Source organism: Orycteropus afer, unplaced genomic scaffold, assembly GCF_000298275.1.
Source record: "Orycteropus afer afer isolate SDZICR_OR568_19922 unplaced genomic scaffold, OryAfe1.0 scaffold00101, whole genome shotgun sequence".
In the NCBI taxonomy this organism is placed as follows: domain Eukaryota; kingdom Metazoa; phylum Chordata; class Mammalia; order Tubulidentata; family Orycteropodidae; genus Orycteropus; species Orycteropus afer.
Genome location: NW_006921688.1, coordinates 4939231 through 4959226, shown reverse-complemented (window position 1 = coordinate 4959226; position 19996 = coordinate 4939231). Strand labels below are relative to the sequence as shown.

The 19996-nt window shown below is 44.0% G+C and overlaps 1 protein-coding gene across 1 annotated transcript in view; it reads left to right on the top strand.

The window, feature by feature from the left end:
* The window catches only part of LRP11 (LDL receptor related protein 11), a 53717-nt gene that overhangs the window by 15193 nt on the left and 18528 nt on the right, over nt 1-19996 (top strand). Inside the window, exons 3-5 of the mRNA XM_007943223.1 lie at nt 2893-3050; nt 13563-13704; nt 17307-17432. Of these exons, the coding sequence (XP_007941414.1) occupies nt 2893-3050; nt 13563-13704; nt 17307-17432 (426 nt within the window). The remainder of the gene's footprint in view (nt 1-2892; nt 3051-13562; nt 13705-17306; nt 17433-19996) is intronic.

Here is a 19996-nt window from a genome sequence, read left to right as displayed (position 1 = left end):
TTGTATATATAATTGGAAAGAGCTCCGGTGGTGCAGTGCCTAAGGCATTTGACTGCTAACCAGAAGGTTGGCCGTTCAAACCCACCAGCTGCTCCAAGAAAGGGAGATGGGGCAATCTATTTTGTAAAGATTTGCTACTTTGGAAACCCAGTGGGGGCCACTATGAGTTGGAATTGACTCGATGGTAGTGAGTATATATAATTGGAACTTCACTGAAATGGAAACTTCCATTTTATGGAAAGTAGTGAGTCTTTCAGAACCAAAGGAAGGTTAACACGCTGTAAAGGGCATTAGTAGCCCAGGTGCCACATCGCTTCTCACCCAAGAGAAGCAGACTAAGGACATCACTGCATCTTTGATCAGAGGCCTGAAGAGAGAACAAAATGCTTCTTCTTAAACAGGAAGTTGCTCAGTTGACTTATTCTACAACACAGTTACTAGTCACCATTATTTTATATGACCATAAATGGGGTTTATGTTCTCAGTATACACACACGTTATGTCGTTAGGTGCCATCGAGTCAGCTCTGACTCATAGTGACCCCATGTCCAACAGAACAAAACGTTGCCTGGTCCTGTGCCAGCCTCACAATCCTTGCTGTACCTGAGCACATCACTGCAGCCACTGTGTCAGTCCATTTAGTTGAAGGTGTTTTCCTTTTTTGCTAACCCTCTGCTTTACCAAGTATGACATCCTTCTCCAGGGAATGGTCCCTTCTGACAACATGACCCAAGTAGGTAAGATGGAGTCTGCCCATTCTCACTTCCAAGGAGCATTCCGGCCGCACGTCCTCCAGGACAGATTTGTTAGTTCTTCTGGAAGTCCATGGTATTTTCAGTATTCTTTACCAACACCACAACTCAAAAGCATCAACTCTTCTTTGGTCTTCCTTAGTCATTGTCCAGCTTTCACATGCACATTGAAATAATAGCATATCTCCCTGCAGGGTTGGTTATTCTTTATAATGTGCCTTATAAAGGCAGCAGCATTCCAATCTAGGAAAGCCACTGTTCTCAGAGCAGTGTGCCCCTCACATGAATTCTCCGTTGCTGGGCACTGAGAGGGTCCCTAGATGAGAAGGTGAGGCTGGAGGGTTGGACCCCGAATGTCCAAAAGTAATGGTGACTTGGTGAAGGGTTTTCTTAAGTATAGGAGTGACCCAGGCAGATGAGCATTCCAGAGGAGTTATTGGAACTGCCACTGATCAAGAGTGACTACCTTTGGAGCGAATGAGAAGCCGTAGGAGTGCAGCTAGCCCCAAAGCTCAGGCACTAGAATGTCCCTGTTGGCCCTTAGAGGTTTGCTTTGGTGACAGACTGAGCTGTGCTTAAAGCACCTGTGGAGGGAAGCAATGGGCACACAAAGCAGGAAGAGAAGCTATGGCTTGGCAGCATCACTCTGGGTAGTTCCAGAGGAGCAAGCCAGGGCCAGCATTTGGACCAGGGCTTTGGCACTGCAGGGAGTGAGGACGTAGTGGATGTCTTACAAGGACCTGTAGAATTTGTTTCCAGTACTGTTGTTAGGTTTCTTTGAAACTTGTGCATCTGGTTAAGTTTACTAATAAGAAGCTTGAATCAATAAAAAATCTCAAAACCATGCTCTTAGAAATGGTTTCTGTGTACAGCTTGTCCCATTGGTCACCACATCAGCTGTCAGTCAAGTATGAATACGTAAGTGAAGATAATCAGCCTTAAATTGTGTAGAACCCTGCGAGATCAAGGGTGAATACACGCTGGTTTTGCTCCTGTAGGTCATCTGAGCAGAAACGCAGTGCACCGGCTTCTGTCAGAGAAATTAGTCTGTTCAGCTGTGAAACTCTTCTCTTCCTGGAGGAACACTGGGTCTCAGAGCACTTCATTGCGGCTTTTATTTTGTATGGATCCAAGGACTTAACTCTCCAAATTTAATTTATTTGCCATAGGATATTTTATATCATTCTATTAAAAAAAAAAATTGAGCACAAGGAAAATGAAAATCTTTATTAGGGGTGACATTGGGTTGTTTTTTGATTTGTTTAAAGGCTCCTTTTTGTTTTAAATATAAATTCACTTACTAGAGTTTTGAACTTAAATCATTTGTAGATGAAGTTAAAAATTCACTCTAAAAATAAAACTCCGAATTGATGCAGTGGAGGGCCCTAGTACCCTGTCTTGTACCCACAACTTTGTCCTGTCTGCTAACAGCCAACACCCCACACTTCTTCATCTGCATGTGGATAGCTGAATGCCATATTTATAGTATGTTGCCATTTTTTTAATTAGGTAAAGATAGAGCAATGAAAATCAATGACATGACATTCAGTTAACATATATTCTTTTAGCAGTTCTCTGCTATAGTACATCTATTCTAACAAACAAGATACTTCTTTTTTGTTGTTGTTGGTTCATGGATATTTATTTCTTAGTCTCATAACTTGCACAAACATTTATTCATTTGGAGGTTAAAAAAAAATTCATGATTTTAGAATGAGGATGGATGATTGACAGGAGAAAGTGTATCTCCCTTGCCCTCATCCCTACATCCCCAGAGGACATCCCGGCTTTTAGTTTCTAGTGACTCCTTCCAGAGACGTTCTATGCAAATATAATTATATGCACACACTACACAAATGGTCCCATAATATGTACATTGTTCTGCATCCGGTTTTAGATTGTTCCATTATAATGCACTAGATTGTCTCATTTTATATCCATCCTATTATCTTACAGAATTGTTGATCTTTATCTCATTCATGTGTGGGAGCCCCCTTTATAAAAAATTTTTAATAGCTTTTGCGTATGCAAATATACTTTCCTAGTTTGTTTACAGTCTTTTGATTTTAAGATCACTCTCTATAAAGTTAGAAAAACATAGGGCATCATCTCTCCATGAATAATTTATTTTCTTTGATAGAAGATGATGAGCCTCCACTTAGCAAGGCTGGGCAGGATGTGGTTGTGCATCTGCCCACAGACGGGGTGACTTTGGATGGCCGCGAGAGCACAGATGACCACGCCATTGTCCAGTATGAGTGGACGCTGCTGCAGGGTGACTCCTCGGTGGACATGAAGGTAATCCCATTGCTCACGGAAGGTGATGTTTCAGTGCAGTACTCTTTAGCAGTGACCTTCCACTTGTGTTCCCGAAGTGTCCGTTAGCTCACAGGCCACCCCTGTCAGTCTGTCATATTGTGGTGGCTTGCCTATTGCTGTGAAGCTGGAGGCTGTGCCACCGGTATTTCAGATACCTGCAGGGTCACCCATGGGAGACAGGTTTCAGTGGAACTTCCAGACTAAGACAGACTGGGAAGAAGGAAGAGCCATCTACTTCTAAAAGACTTGGCCAGTGAAAACCTTATAAATAGCAGTGAAACACTGTCTGATATAATACAGGAAAAGTAGCTTACAGAGGAGGTATAAAATGGAGAAAGTATAAAATGGATTGTCAAAAAAAAAAAAAAAACACGTTTACTCCATAAATTTATTTTTCTACCAAGTAAACAAGTCACCCTGATAACTTGGTTTGGCGTTTATCCTCATTTTCGCAGTCTTTAGTTGACTTCTCCAGAATACTAAGATACTTCAAAGAAAAAAAAGCTCATGCTTTCTTTTAATGGGATTAGCCCTGGTGGCACAGTGGTTAAAGCATTCAGCATAAAGGTTGGCGGTTTGAACCCACCAGCTGCTCCTCTGGAAAAAGATGAGGCAGTTTGCTTCTGTAAAGAGTACAGCCTTGGAAACCCTATGGGCAGTTCTGCTCTGTCCTATAGGGTTGCAGTGGGACAGAATCAACCAGATGGCGGTTGTTTGATTTTGGTTTTAGTTCTTTTCATGGCTCAGATTACTTTTTGAAAGTTTTATCTCTTCCTCTCTTAGTTCAAGATCCAGATAGGAACTTTGAAATACAAAGGAGTATAAAGCATAAAATCAGAGTAGAACGGACCCCTGCTTCAGATGGTCCAGATAGCAGACATCTCACGAGCAGAGCAGTGTGCTGCTTGGGTAGCTGAGTTGCTAAGCGCGGGGAGGGGCGCCACGAAGTGCCCTATTCGCTGCTCCATGCTGTCTCTCAGCAGGCTTGGCTGGGTTAGAATTGCTGCCAAGGGAACGAGGGAACCATCCACTTGTCCAGTGGCTGCCTGCACATAGGGAGCAGAGACAAGCAGCTCTTTATTAACTCTAGCAGGGCCCTTTCTAGCTTGAAGCATTACCTGTCTTTGGCAGATGAAGCACATCTGGTGGCGTAGTGCCTAAGGCACTTGACTGCTAACCAGAAGGCTGGCAGTTCAAACCCACCAGCCACTCCTTGGAAGGAAGGTTGGGCAATCTACTTCCATAGAGATACCGCTCGGAAACCCAAGGATGGGTCACTATGAGTCGGGTCTGACTCAGTGGCAGTGTGTTTGGGTTTTTTTGGTTAACCCCTTCATTTAGAGGAAGTAGCGAAAGTGGGTAAGGTGAGTAACACGATTTATACTCTGCTGGAACTGAACAAAAACAATCAGCTAGACCTTGAAGACTGATTCAAGTACACTGATTGTTCTCAATGCTGTAGCCTTAGAATTGGGTGGACTCTTGGGTAGCATCCTTACCCCTTCTATATCATCCCTTCCTGGGGTCACAGGTCTCTGCTGATATTTCCAGGGACAGATGCTCAGTATCTCTATTGTGTCGTAGGAGGATGTTAATTAGCTCTAATTGTTAGGCAAACAGGATGTGCCTCCCAGCTACTTCCGTGCAGTGTGCTGGAACTTTCCTTTGGAATAACATTGAGCACAGTTTTCTCTTCTGTATAACCATTGTTGAGTCCCCTCTGACTCAGTCCTGAGTGTTTCAGAGTAGACCTGTGTTCCGTAGGCTTTTCAATGGCTGCGTTGTCTCCGAAGTAGATAGCCAGGCCTTTATTCTGAGCCACCTCTAGTGGATGTGAACTGCCAGCCTTTCGGTTAGTAGCCAGGTGTTTCACCGATTGTGCCCCACATGGACTCCATTTATTCTGTGTAAAAACCAAGAAACCCATTGTTGTGGAGTCATTTCCAACCCATGGGCCCTATGGGACAGGGTTGAACTGCCCCATGGGGTTTCCAAGGCTGTAACCTTTACACAAGCAGACTACCACCTTTTTCTCCCAAGGAGCAGTTGGTGGGTTTGAAATGCCAATCTTTTGGTTACCAGCCAAGAGCGTTAACCACTGCACCACCAAGCTTCCTTCTATTCTATGTAAACTCTAAAAACCAAACCCACTGCCATTGAGTTGATTCCAACTCCTAGCGACCCCCATTGGGTTTCTGAGGTGGTAAATCTTTACGTAAGTAGATTGCCCAGTCTTCCTTCTGCAGAGCAGCCCCTTCCATCTTTAAAGAAAAGTGAACACTACAACTTGATGTGTTCACCTCCAGACCTAAGCCCCCACCCAGTTCTTTCAGCTGTGCTCCATGTGAGTTGATCTGCAGACCTTGCACCATCCAGCCTGTTCTGGTTCCCTAGTGCTGCTCTGACAAGAATATACCACAAATGGGATGGCCTTAACAAACAGGAGTTTATTCTCTTACAGTTTGGATGCTTTAAGTCCAAGTTCAAAGTGCCAGGCTCTAGGGGCTGGGTAAAAGCCCCTCAACCTTGGGGTCCAGCTCTGCCTCCTGCTCCCGGCCCACTGGAGCTAGATAGAGGTGTTTCTTCACTCAGACAGCTGCTGGCTGCTGAGGCTGAGAAGCCCCAAGGTTGACAACTAAAAAGGCACAGTCCCGATGTTACCAAACCACACAGCAGGCCATTAACTTAAGTCCATCGTAAGTCCCAAGGCGGCAGAGGATAGCAGGCTGCTAAGCAACAACACAGCTACAAGCATGCCATAGGCTAGAGACCATTCCCAAGGCTTCTCCTTATATACAGGAAGCAGACCACATTACAGGAAGCAGACCACATCCCAAAGGCAGCTACTCAGCTGCTTGTGGTAGATCCTACCATGGAGTTGATTGCCAGTCTCATCATGGGGAATAACTACCACCAGCTGCCCAGCCACTCAACCAGGCCCAGCCAAGTTGACACACAAACATAACTACCACATAGCTTTTTCTGGATTTTCTCTGGTCAATCTGTGCCCTTCCTACAATCTGATGGCCCTGACTGAGCCCTAGGTTTAAGCTGTGTCGTCCTGATGCAGAATGTTACCTCCTGTGACCCAGACATGGTCTCTGCCTTTTGAAGTTCAGTTTACATGAACAATTTCAGCAGCTGCATCCCACAGTAGGTTCCCACTGAGCTTTTCAGGACCAGGATTCCTAGACCTGCTTCATCCCTATAGGAACTGCTGTCATGAGTGGCCTCCCCATCCGGGGTTTGGGTAATGGATTTATTGAACCTGAATGCACAACCTTATGTTTTCCTTCTTACAGCTAATCTTTTTGAGTTTTACCTACAACAGAAATAATTTTGAACTTTGAGTGCCATCCATCATATTTATAATTCTATCCTTGTGTCAGCTGCAGCATTGTTTAATATATCTTCATTGAAATCTAAAAACTAGGTCAATCAGGAAAGGCAACCTAATTTTGGACACGCCATTTACCACACCACTAGGGACCTCCTTTGAGATGGCCACTGCTGGGGTGTATCTCTTCAAGCAGCTGCAACTTGGCCTGTACGATCATCTTGCTTTCCATATTTGCTGCTAAGAGCTTTACTCTGTAAACAATGAGATGTGTATATGAGTGCTGAATAAAAATAATACTGATCATTCCATATAGAGTTTATTGAATTTATTGAAGATGCCTATACAAGGGTAACAAGATTAGGTATCTCTCAGGCTTTTAGGACTGACTACTTTGCTATTAAGAGGCAAATCAGGACCAATTCCCCAGCCTGCAAACCAGCCAGGCCTGTGACGGTCACAGCCAACAGCCCTAAAGTTAGAAAGCCCTTAAGTAAGTGACAAAACCCACGGAAGAAGAGCCATCTGCTACCAAATAATGGTTGTCTCATAATGCGTACATTCATGAGTGCCCCCAATTTGGGTTTGATGATGAGTAGGAATTGCCACCAATGAGTGTTTTCTCAGAGCCAGGCAATTTCAGCATGTCTGTAATCTTCAGAACCACCTCACTTATAACCTCATCCCCATAATGGGTTAAGACTGTCAGAAATATTATAAAAGACTTTGAAATTGGTACGATTACTGAGTACCTTTTAATGGAATGCTGGGGGCTGTCTCGGACCTTTCAGAGTTAACTCATGTATTGTTGTGGTTGTCAGCAACCATTGAGTGAGGCTGGACTCGTAGCGACCTCATGCACAACAGAATGAGAAGCACTTTGCCACCCTCACTGTGATCAGTTGGGATCAGACTTTTGGGATTCATGGGGTTTCCCTGGCTGATTTTTGGAAGTAGATCACCAGGCCTCTATTCCTGGTCCATCTTAGTCTGGAAGTCCTGCTAAAGTTTGTCAGCATCATAACATTACACAAGCCGCCATTGACAGACAGGTGGTGGCTGGGCCTAAAGTGCATTGACTGATAATAATGCAAGTGGTTCTCGTCCATAGAAATGCACATAATTTTTTTCTTACAGAGGTTCAATTGATTCACCTGCTACAGTGATCATTTCAAAGATGACAGTTTAGCTTGTAGATATTAACCTAGGGGCTCTAGAGGTACAGTGGTTAAGCACTCAACTGCTAACCAAAAGGTAGGCAGATTAAACCCACCAGCCACTCCTTGGGAAAAAGATGAGGCAGTCTGTTTCTGTAGAGATAAGAGTCTTGGCAAGCCTATGGGGCAGTTCTACTCTGACCTATAGGGTCACTGTGAGTCAGAATTAACTTAACAAGAATGGGTGTGGTTTTTTGGTTGCGATAATAACCTATTAGTAAACTCATCTCAGGACCTCTTAGCAAGTTGATTTCTTTGTGGCATCTGTTAGCAACTTCATCTCATCATATTCCTGGTTCATATATGCCTGTTCTTCAGATTTGCCTTTGAGCCGGTGTAACACCTTGCTAACGCCATCTTTAGTCAGTGAGTTATTATATTCATGCGAGAGCCATGGTTTTACCATCGTGAAACTCCCCTTTTAACAATAATGACAGTCTTTCAGGGGCTAAGGGGCTGTTTCTCTGACCTTTTTAACTTGGGCAGCCCAGTTTCATGCCCCAGTACTTCTAATAGGAAAATGGGGACTCCCAAACCAAATCCCTTTTTTTCTAAGAGTGGCATCCAGCTGACTAGAATGTTAATGCACTTTGCCTTCCAGATGTTGAATGGAGCTGACTTATTTCATCCACTGTTTTGGTTGCCTAGTGCTGCTAACAGAAGATACAAGTGGGTGGCTTGAACAAGCAGGGATTTATTGTCTTACTGTTTTGGAGGCTAGAAGTCCAAGTTCAAAGGGCCAGCTCTAGAGGGTGGGTGAAAGCCCTTCAACCTTGAGCTACAGCTCTGCCTCTTGCTTCCTGTCCACTGGAGCTGGAGGCATCTCTTTACTCAAGCAGGTGCTGACTGCTGAGGCTGACAAACCCAAGGTTGACAAATAAAATGGCACAGTCCCAAAATTATCAAACCACATGGCAGGCTACTAATTCAAGTCTGTTAATAGTCCCAAGATTGGCAGACAACGTGGCAGGCTGCTGAATGATGACTCGGCTACATGCAGGGTCTAAGCATGCCAACAGCTGCAGAGACCATCCTCAAAACTGCTTCTTATATACTGGAAGCAGGTCGCATCCCTAAGGCAGCTACACAGTAGCTCCAGTAGATTCCACCATGGAGCTGATTGCCAGTCTCATCATGGGGAATCACTATATCCAGCTGCCCAGCCAAGTTGACACACAACTACCACAACCACTGTAAACCCAACTTTGATTAGGTCTGTCTTCCTAGTGGCCTGCAACTCCTCCCTGCCCCCAGCCTGCTGTTGTTTATCCAGTTCACCTTTTTAGCCATTTCTGTCTTCCAGAGGGACAGACCACAGCGACCCATTTTTCCTTTTATTTCCGACCCCTTGTCATGGTATTTCTCTCTGACATAAGTTGATCCAGGTTATAGTTTGTATGAAACGATATTCCCTGCTGAGAAGGAACAGGGTTAGTCATGTGCTGTCAATCACAGTACTCGGGATGACCTTTCAGTATACATGTGTCAGGGGAGTAGTGCAAGGTCAGATTTTGAAGCTGAAAACCTGGATGGGCAGCCTTGCCTAAATCGAGCTCTTTACCATAGATTCATTTGCATTAAAGACCACTAGCAAGCCTTCTGGAAAGTAAGTCAGCACCTGTTTACTGAGAGCCTGTCATGAACTCAGCTCTGTGCTAGGGACTCGGGGCAAGTAGTACAAGCATAGTTCCTTTCCACAAAGAATCTTACAGTTTATCTGGGAAGACAAAAATTATGTGAACAGCAGAAAAAACTATATAAGGTACCTTGTGAGCAAGTGTACCCAAGGGTTCTCTTCGTATTTAATTCAAGTACCTGTGGACCACCTGATGTTTCTTGCATCTGAGGGGGGCCCACGTTGCCCAATTCACCTCTCGCTCCTGTGTTTTACTTCTGCTGAATCTCTGTTGGATCTTGCCACCTGTGACTTAAGAGTCTTTCTGCTCATTATCAGCCCAGAAAGAACGGTCCCCTTATCCTCTGAGTCCTCTGTTATGTGTGGCTGACTTTGAAGCTTGTTAGGAGTGGAGGAAGGGCATTTACAGCATCACATAGCAAAGCAGTTAATATTAGATGGATACCTTTGTTCTTGGGAGCTCTGGTAGCATAGTGCCTAAGGCACTTGACTGCTAACCAGAGGCTGGCAGTTCAAACCCACAAGCCACTCATCGGAAGAAAGATGGGGCAATCTACTTCCGTAGTGATACTGCCTCGGAAACCCAAGGAGGGGTCGCTATGAGTTGGGTCCGACTCCACGGCGCATAACAACAACAACAACCACCACCTTTGTTCTTAAGTCCCTTGACCATCCCCACCACCCGAGAGTTCCAGCCTGTTTGTGAGCCTCACTCACTCTTTCTCTCATCTTTCTAGCTCTCTACCATCCAGGCATACCCCTTACCCCATCTCTCATGTTCATGGTCAAATAGTCATTCCAACTTTATCTTGTTATACTTTAAGCTCAGGCTCTCAGATCTATCCTTTCGTGTCCAAATGACCCAGTGAGGTCTTTAAAAAACAGCAAAAATGAGCGGAGCTCTTGCCCTAGGAGCAACGATGCTGCTAGTTTAATTGGTGCAACTTTTTTAGCATCCAGTGTGTGTCTAGTACCATACTAAGCACCTTGCATGGATTATGCTGGATGGGAAAGCTGATTTGTTCATTTATGAAGAGTAGAAGAGGGAGTGATCGGTCAGAACCAAGGGGCAATCCACTAGGTGTAAAAGTTATATATCTGCTGCTTTTAAACAGGATCTACATCCTGTTTTTAACAAGAATCTACTGAGTGTTAACTGAATATTAATTCTTAATATATTCTTCATGCAAGAAGACGTATTTGTAGGCAGCCCACTCATGATGACAATGCAGTCATGAGTATCAAGCATAGTTTATGTCAGTCTGACATAGAATGTAAAATAGGACATTTAGGCACGTGATAACAGAGTACAAGGATATTCAGGGACATTTGGAATTCATAAATCAGTGATGGATTCACAGCCCTCAGATGTGTGAAATTGTTTGACAAAATGATTGTAGTATGCCATGTGAAACAAGCTTACTGACGGATGGATATTGTTGACACCAGTAACTTCATTATGTAAATCAGAACCAGTGGCACACTGGCTTACCTACAGTACATAATTAGAATAAGCAAATTCATGGAGGCAGAAAGTAGATGAGAGGCTGCCATGGGCTGGGAGAGGAGAGGAGAGGAGAGACGGTTACTGCTCACCGACTGCGACTTGCTCTTTGGGGTGATGAAGGGTCTGGAATGAGACGCTAGTGATGGTTGTACAACACTGGGAATGTAATAAGTGCCACTGAATTGGAATAAAATAGCAAATTTTATGTAAATATTTTACCACAATACAATTAATTCAAAGAGAGAGAGGGTGGGTTCAGAGCAGGCCGGTAACAAGATGTGGTAAGTGGTCAAATTCAGGATGTCATTTTTAAGGCTGAGCTGACAGGTTTTCCTGAGCAGGTGGATGTAGATGTGAAAGAAAAGAGGGGCCAAACCGGACTCCGAGGCTTCCCAGCACAGTTGTTGCCTCGTTTCAAATCCTCTTCCTCTGACGGCTGGAGCTCAGGTGTTCTTGTTTCTTAGGGTCTGTCGGCTCTCAGAAACTTCACGGTCAGCTGTGTTGGCAGCGCCTTCCTCCTCTCCAGCCGTTTAGGTAGCAGTCTTCTAGCTCACGCCAGTGACCTGCCCGATAGCTCTCACCTGGGAGGCCTGAAGGTAATGAGCAGCAGTGAGCACTGCTTAAAGGACATGTGGCCTTCTCTGCCGGCTCCTCAGCTTAACTCTTCTGTAAGGAAATAGGGCAGCTTGTAAGCCCGTGTGGACTGTTTTGCAAGAGGAGATCTCAACCCTGGCACTGCCTCAGGAATGAAAGTCACTTCGTGAGGTTCCGTTGCCTTGTCTGTACACACTCAGTGGGAAATGTCGTTCAGCTTGAGATGGGAATCAACCTGTGGAGGGGGTGGGCATATCTGACACCATGTGTCAGGCCCTGTGTTAGCTCTTTGAAGTGGGTTATCTCATCGGAACCTCGCAAAGTCCATACTGTTAGTACTTCCATTTTACACAGGAGGAAACTGAGCCTGAGGCAGGTTAACTGACTTATACAAGGTCACACGTCTGGCACGTGATAAGGTGGACATTCAGAGCCAGGGCTGTTGGGTACCAGACTGTGCTGCTAACCACTTCAGCAGTGTTTCTTTAAGAGGGATCAGTAGATCACCCGGATACACATCACCTGAGTGTGCTTGCCAAGTAAAGATTCCCAGGACCCACTCTCCACACCCACTGACCCACACTCTCTAAGGGTGGGAGCCAGAAGTCTGTACCTTAGCAAGAGCCCTGGGTGATGATTAAGTAGCCTAAAGTCTGCCTGTGTCTCATCCTATTGCTGGCCGTGATTGTAAGCACTCTGCTAGTGTGTGTGTAGTACTGACAAGGCCTCTGAGCCAAGGTTGTATGTGAGAGTCCAGAGTCTAGGAATTTCATAAACAAAAACAAGCAGATGATTGTTGTAACAGGGCAGCCCTCTACTTTCAAACATGCATGGATGCATTAAAATGTCTCTAGTCAGTATTCATTTGCAGAAAATAATTTCCAGACTAGTTTGTTCAAACAGAAAGCAATGGTCTTAAGATACTTAACTGAGTTAATAGAATCATTGGGAGAGCTGAAGAAACTGTCTTTAGGCTGAGTTTATAGGAATAACTCCCAAAATCACCCCATAGATCTGGACCTCAGAAGCAGTTGCTGTTGTCATGATGGGAAGCTGCCCGCAGAATGGCGTGAGAAAAGCCGAGGATGAGGATGATGCTCTGGGTTTGAGAGTGGGCAGAAATGAAGCCCAGGAGGGTGATTGGCAAGGAGTGGTCCAGGGCACAGGGAGACAGAACAGAAGCCAAGGAAGTGGGAGTGTCACAAAGACGAGAGTGGACAACATTGTTAAATGCAGTCAGAGGGCCTGTTGAAAAAGATTAATAAGGAAAAAAGGACTAATTAATACATAGTTATTGAATTTGACAACTAGGTGACCTTTGCTAGATCTTAGTTTTGCCAGTAGTTCTACGGAATTGTGGGAAAAGGAGTCAAATGAGTGAAATGAAGAAAGTGGGAAAAACAATAGTGGTAATAGTTGACCATGATCAATGTCATTAATGCCACTAAATTATACATACAAAAAATGTTGGAAAGCAAATGTAGTTTTACATGTATGTTTACCCCAATTAAAAAAAAAAAGAATAAATGGGAAATGAAGAGATGGAAACAGCAAGTGTCATATAGACAACCCTTTAAGAGGTGAAGCACGGATAGAAAGTAAAGTTGTGGCTAGAGGCAGTTGTGAAGTTCAGAGAGTGTTTTAGTTGTTGCTGTTTTTCAGGCTGAGAGAAACCTGAGCATAGTAATAGCAGAGTCATTTGAAATAAAAATTAATTAATAAGTCAATGAGTCAAGGACTAGACAAAGGGGTTAGTTGGCACACAGGTGATGTTTGTACTACACTGGGAATGTAATAAGTGCCACTGAATTGTAATAAAATTACAATCCCTAGTGGCTGGGGTGGGTGGCTGTTGAAGCTGTAACAATAACCATAACTGTGGTACACATTTTTCCCTTGGAACAGGAGTCACCTACTGAGAGGGAATGGACTCCATATTGGGGTGGAACTTGGAGAGGGGGTAGGTTTGGAACAGTAGCTGCTAAGGACAAGTAAAAGGATTATCAGCTGAGGATATTGCCATCCCAGATAAAATTGGAAATCATGAATTCAAGAGGGGGCCAACCTGCTGTGTGGACCAGGCATGGAAAGGCAGATCATGAGACCACTCCAAGGATGACAGATTTCCAGACTGGGATGATGTTAAACTCTGTGTCACAGGTCTCCTAACTACATATGATGTTTCCTGTTTGGGCATCAGGTGCCTCACTCAGGAACGCTGAAGCTGTCCCACTTACAAGAAGGAACATACACCTTCCAGCTGACCGTGACTGACACCGTGGGTCAGAGAAGTTCTGACAACGTCTCGGTGACTGTGCTCCCCGTGGCCTACTCCACAGGAGGTGAGGAGAAAAGTCCTTCCCTCAGAGGTCCACAGTGGCCAACAGAAACAAACTCTGTGTGGAAGGATGGTGTTGGATTAGTATTTTATGTTCAGACTGCACCTCCCATAGGCTCTTCCATTTTATTCTTGGTTGGTGTTGAATGAGAGGCTTACTAAAAATGTAATAACAAAAACAGGCTCTATTACATTTTTGTTTAAGTGGCATTGCTGGGGGCAGTTTCCCAGGGGATGCATAATAGCCTGTGTGAGAGACTGGACCCTGTAGAGATACTTACTTTTTTCTTGACTTGAGTAAGGGTGAGACTTGAATAAAGGTGCAACTCTTGTAAGGGTGAGACTCAGATACACCCCACCTAATCTTACCTCAATAACATATAGAGGTTAGAATTCACAACACAGAAAATGGAGGGTAATTACATCAGATCACAAAATGGAAGATGATTACACCAGATTGTAAAGTGGAGGAAACTTACATAATATTGAGAATCATGGCCTAACCAAGTTGACACATGACATAAACCATCACACCAACTGTTGGATGGGTTCAGATTGCAACCTGAGTGCTCCCCATTTGTGCCACAAAGGCTCATTTTATATGGTAATAACTTGTCTTAGTTTTGCATAAAGAGGCTGATATTTTCTAACTTAAAAAAAATATGCAGATAGGAAGCCAATGAGTACTTTCAATAAAATCTGGATCAGTGGTTTCCAAACAAGATACCCCAGAGATGCTCAGGACATCTATTAGTGTGCGGAAGAAGACTCCAGAACTTACTCTTAATAATTTTGAATCTGATCCTTTAAGTTTTCAGCATATTTTACAACGTGTACAAATGTATTAGTATAGCAGTACATGTGCAGTATTTATAAATAAATACCATATATTGGAGATACATGTTCAATAATATATTGTTGATAAGGATACATGGTCAGAAAAATTTGGAGACCAATATAGGGAAAATCACAACCCTAGTAACACAATGGTTATGCACTCAGGTGCTGATCGAAAAATATGGTTAGAACCCACCAGTGGCTTCACAGAAGAAATACCTAGAGATTAACTCAAAATTAAAACCCGAACTCACTGCTATCAAGTCAGTTCCAACTCATACAATCCCTCCTTGGGTTTCCGAGGCAGTATCATTATGGAAGTAGATTGCCCAGTCTTCCTTCTGAGGAGTGGCTGGTGGGTTTGAACCACCAGCCTGCTGGTTAGCAGTCAAAGGCTTTAGGCACTGCACCACCAGAGCTCCTCTGCAAAGATTACAGCCTGAAGAATCCTACATGGCAGTTCTACTCTGTCACGTGGGGTTGCTGAGTTGGAATAGACTTGACAGCACCTAACGCCAACGGAAAACCAGAAAGAACTAGATGGATAAAGGAAGGTCTGTCTCCAAGAACTGCCAAAGAGTGAGTAAAACAGGATTTTCATGTCATACACTTAACACATGTGACCAGTCACTGCATCCTGCTTTTATGCAGAGTTCCCCATTACCTTTTCTCCCAACTCCTTCCCTGTGGCTGATGCGGACTCTTCTTTGTAGGCCCAAGTTCTCAGTCAAAACCGTAGATTGTTTTCTTCACCTTTCTTCTCTAAGAGCTGAAACATATACATAACAAAATATTTGCCATTCCAACCATCTTTATGTGCACAATTCCGTGACATTAATTACATTCACCATGTTGTGTCACCATCCACACTCTCTGTTTCCAATTTTTTTCATCACCCTTAACAGAAACTCAGTACCCCTTAACTACCTCCCACTTCCCTCTCCCACCTGCCCCTGGTGACCACAAATAAACTTTAGTTTCTATGTACTTGTCTGTTCTAGATATTTCACATAATTTGAGTCATACAATATTTCTGACTTACTTCACTCGGCATAATGTTTCCAACGTTCATCCATACAGTAGCATCCATCATAACTTCATTTCTCTTTATGGCTGAAAGATATCCTATTGTATGGATGGACCACATTTTGTTTATCCATTCATCTGTTGATGGACAGTTAGGTTGTTTCCACATTTTTACTATTGTGAATAATGCTGCAGTGAACATTGGTGTACACATACCTGTTTGAGTCCCTGCAGTCTACGGCCACACCACCCTGCACATGTGCAATCTCACCTGTTTGAGCCCCTGCTTTCAATTCTTTGGGCTGTATACCTAGTACTACTTCTTTTCTTTACCCTCTTCTTCCTTCTAGCTCCAGATATCTTCAGGTTGCCTTGCACCCAGATGGACTCCTTTCCCAACCTCTTTAAATAACTCCTTTTTAATAGAATATGTATCGAAGAGTATGCTTGGGTGTGTGTTCTGCGCTCAGCCATTTGTTCTCTGTGGAGTATGAAAACATTTGTTTACTACTCTGCCATGTTTCTAAGGGATCATTTAGTCCATTCCATCCCTAGAAAATTGTGCAACTCCTTACGATTGCTCTAACTCTAGCCTGGTGCCTTCTGTCTGCATTTCTACTGCCAGGCAGTCACCAATTCTTGTAAGGCCAAGTCTAGGGAAGTTGACTTAATCTGAAGAGGGGGAAGATGCCTTTTTTTTTTTCAGAGAATACTTGTAGCTCCTACAAATTGCACTGCCCATTAAAAACACTTAAGAGCTTCCAAAGGAAGAAAAGTACATTTTTTGGAAATTAATTCATATCATCTAGTCGTTAAAGAGTCTGTTTATTCTTTGCAGCACGAAGAATGTTATGGTAATGAACAGATAACATTCAATGGTAGGAAGCTAACCTCAATGAAAAGTATTAATTAGGAAACAAAAATGCAAGATATAGCATATGTAGAATAATATCTCCATTAAAACTTGGTCATCCCAGTGCCATCCAGGGGTGGGGTGGAGTTAGGTGGTTTACTGAGAAGCCATGAATGGCCAGAGAAAGAGGAGCTCAGAGATGGGATGAATGAATGAATGCAGAGCAAGAACAGAGGGAGGGAACCCAGGTGGAGATGGCCACAGCTGCTGCTTCTCGGTTGGAGATGACCACAGCTGCTGCTTCTCGGTTCCTACCTCTTAGGCAATGTAAGCTTGGAGAATGGCTCCACTTGAAGGGCCATGGTGACTCTGAGAATGAATTCAGAAGGATCAAGAAGAGATCCTCTAACCTATTCAGAACCCATTGCTCCAGCTCCTCATTAACTTAATCTTTTTATCCAAATGCATCTTATCATGTTCTTATTGTGGCTAGTTGCCGTTGAGTAGATTCTGACTCTTGGCAACCCCACGTGTTAGAGAATAGAACTGCTCATAGGGTTTTCTTGGCTGTAATCTTAAAAGAAGACCTCTAGGCCTTTTTCTCCCATGGTACTGCCGGGTAGGTTCAAATCGCCAACCTTTAGGTAAGCAGTTGAGTATAAACATTGTGCCGTCTAGGGCCCTTTGCATTGTATCATACACATTAAAACAAAAAACCAAAAACTAGTTGCCAACTAGTCTACTCTGAGTCATGGTGAGCCTTTCAGTCAGTAGCCACGTGACTGTTTGCATCATCCAGAGCTCCAGCACCCACGTGGTCTCTGTTAATCTTGATGCCATGGAAGTCTTCATTGTCCTGCCCTCTGTGATTGACACTTATTTATGAACAGGATGCTTGAAGGTTTGTTCGCGCTACCACTTCTTCTGTGATGATGGCTGTTGCATTGACATCACTCTCGCCTGCGACGGAGTGGAGCAGTGCCCTGATGGATCTGATGAGGCCTTCTGTCAAAATCGTGAGTGTGCTGCCTCGTCTTTTCAGAAAAAGGGGGTAATGGGGATAAGTAGGGATGACTGTGTTCTTATAATGGTAACTCCAAACTTTCTCTACTATTCTTCTACCCTGGTTATGGGTTTAACTTTATGTGGAAAAAAAACTAGGCCATAAATAAGAATTCACTGTGAGCTTCTAAAGAACCCTGTTGGCAAAATGATTAAGTGCTCAGCTGTTAAGCAAAAGGTTGGCAGTTGGAACCCATCAGCCACTCTGCAGGAGAAGAGACATGGTAATCTGCTCCTGTAAGGAGTTCAGCCCGTGAAACCTTACGAGGCAGTTTTACTCTGTCCTACAAGGTCTCTGTGAGTCAGAGTCAATTCAGCAGCACACAGCAACAACACCGAGCCTCTAGTCTGAGTTGTCAGTGTCAACATTTTGGTATTACTTACAGCTTTTTGCTTACTTTTTCAATTTTCCAAAAGATTTTTCCCCAAGCTAAGAATGCTGTATGTTGTTTTTGTGTGCCATAGAGTTGGACCTGACTCATAGCTACCCCTCCTTGGGTTTCCAAGGCAGTATCACTATGGAAGTAGATTGCCCAACCTTCCTTCCGAGGAGTGGCTGGTGGGTTTGAACCGCCAGCCTTCTGGTTAGCAGTCAAGTGCCTTAGGCACAACACCACCAGAGTCCTCAAAAATGCTGTATATTATATCCTTTTTTTTTTTTAGTTGATGTGAATTAATACTTTGTTGTGATCATTTTCAAGAAAATTTATGACTTACCAGAGTGGGGCTAAGTTAAAAAACAGTTAAATCAGTCTTATAATGTCACAGATAGACAAATGAACCATAAGAAAGAAGTCGCAAAAAGTTTAATAAAGTACTAGTCTGAGGATCAAAAAAAAACCTCAGAACCTTAGGTTTAAGTTTTCACCAATTTCTTTATGTGTAATGTTTTGAAAGTTAATTATTAGAACAAGAGCAAACAGATTACTCATTTGAAAATTATTGTTGCTGTTACACGCTATTGAGTCAGTTCCGGACTTGTAGCAATCCCATGGACAACAGAACATGTGAGGATGGTGCCAGGTCCAGCACCATCCTCACATCATTGTTATGTTTGAGCCCATTGTTGCAGCCAATGTGTCAGTCTGTCTGGTTGAGCGTCTTCCTTTTTCACTGACCTTCTACGTTACCAAGCATGATGTCTTGGTTATTCAGTGTTGCTCTAATAGAAATACCACAGGTGGATGGCTTTAACAAACAGAAGTTTATTCTCTTACACTTAGGAGGCTAGAAGTCCAAATTCAGGGCACCAGCTCTAGGGGAAGGCTTTCTCTCTGGGTCGACTCTCGGAAGGTCCTTATCTTCTTTAAACATCTGTGGATCCGGCCTTCCTTGGAGATCTCCATATATTTTGGCATCGATCTTCCCCTGGGTTTAGGAGGTTCTCAGGAACCCTGGGTCCACAGGTTGGGCTCCACTCCCAATTCTTCTTTCTTGGTGGTAGTTAGGTCCTTTCTCTGCTTCCTTTTCTCTCTTGTGAGATAAAAAGTGAAGGAAGGCCGTACCCTAGAGAAGCTCCCCTTGCATCACATTAAGGCTGTGACCTGAGTAAGGGTGTTGCAGCCCACTCTTAATTCCCTTATAACTGCTTGGCTGCTCCTATCAGATCACTTACTCCTTCCTCTGCTCCTTGTCCCTTCAGTTTCTGCTTCCTAGTTCTTTGGTCTCTTGGCCCCATTGGGTCTCTTGGGCTGTGTTGGCCTCTATCCTGCTTGGCAAGTGTTGCAAAGCTCTCCCAGCGGCCTTCTACTCCAGCAGCAAGCCTTGGCCCAGAGGCGCTTAGCTCTTTTGGCAAGCCTCACTCTGTCAACAAGTGCTCAGAGGCACCCTACTCCACCAGGAAGTTTCCTGCCTGAGAGCATTCAGCTCTCTTGTCCAGTGGGTCGGTCCCCACACCATCTCGTGCCAGTCTCCTGGTTCTGCTGCCGCCATTGCTCTGCCCCAGCTTCTCTCTACCTGTGCCATCTCTGGTGTTGCAGCTCTCCTCACTTCCTTCTGAACCCTCACCAGAATTGCATTTGACGTCCAAAAATCCACCAACAGTCTCTTCATGGCAATATAGACTTTTACTATTAAGCACCTTAATAGTAAGCTTCTACACTACCCAATTCCAAAACCCCTTCCACAATTTGGTATCTGTTAGAGCAGCACTCCACTCTTTTTTCCCGTGTCCTCCCTGTGGTTACCTTTTCCCTGTGTCCTTCTGTCCCATTCATTGCTGCTTCCTAAGCTATCTCTCTGTGCAAATGCTGCCCTTCTGATCTCCCATGGTTGCTTGTTATAAGGAGTGCACCTCCCTGGTGTCATTGTTCACCTCGTAGGCCTGTCTGTTGTTTGGCTGAAGGTTAAACCATGGGAATGGGTTCAGTTCCAGGTCTGAAGGGTGACTAGGAGCCATAGTCTCGGGTTTCACCAGTCTCTATCAGACCAATAAGCCTGGTCTTTTTTATGGTTGTGTTTTGTTCCACATTTTTCTCCCATTCCATCCAGGATCTCCAGTTTTGACCCCTTTCTGAGT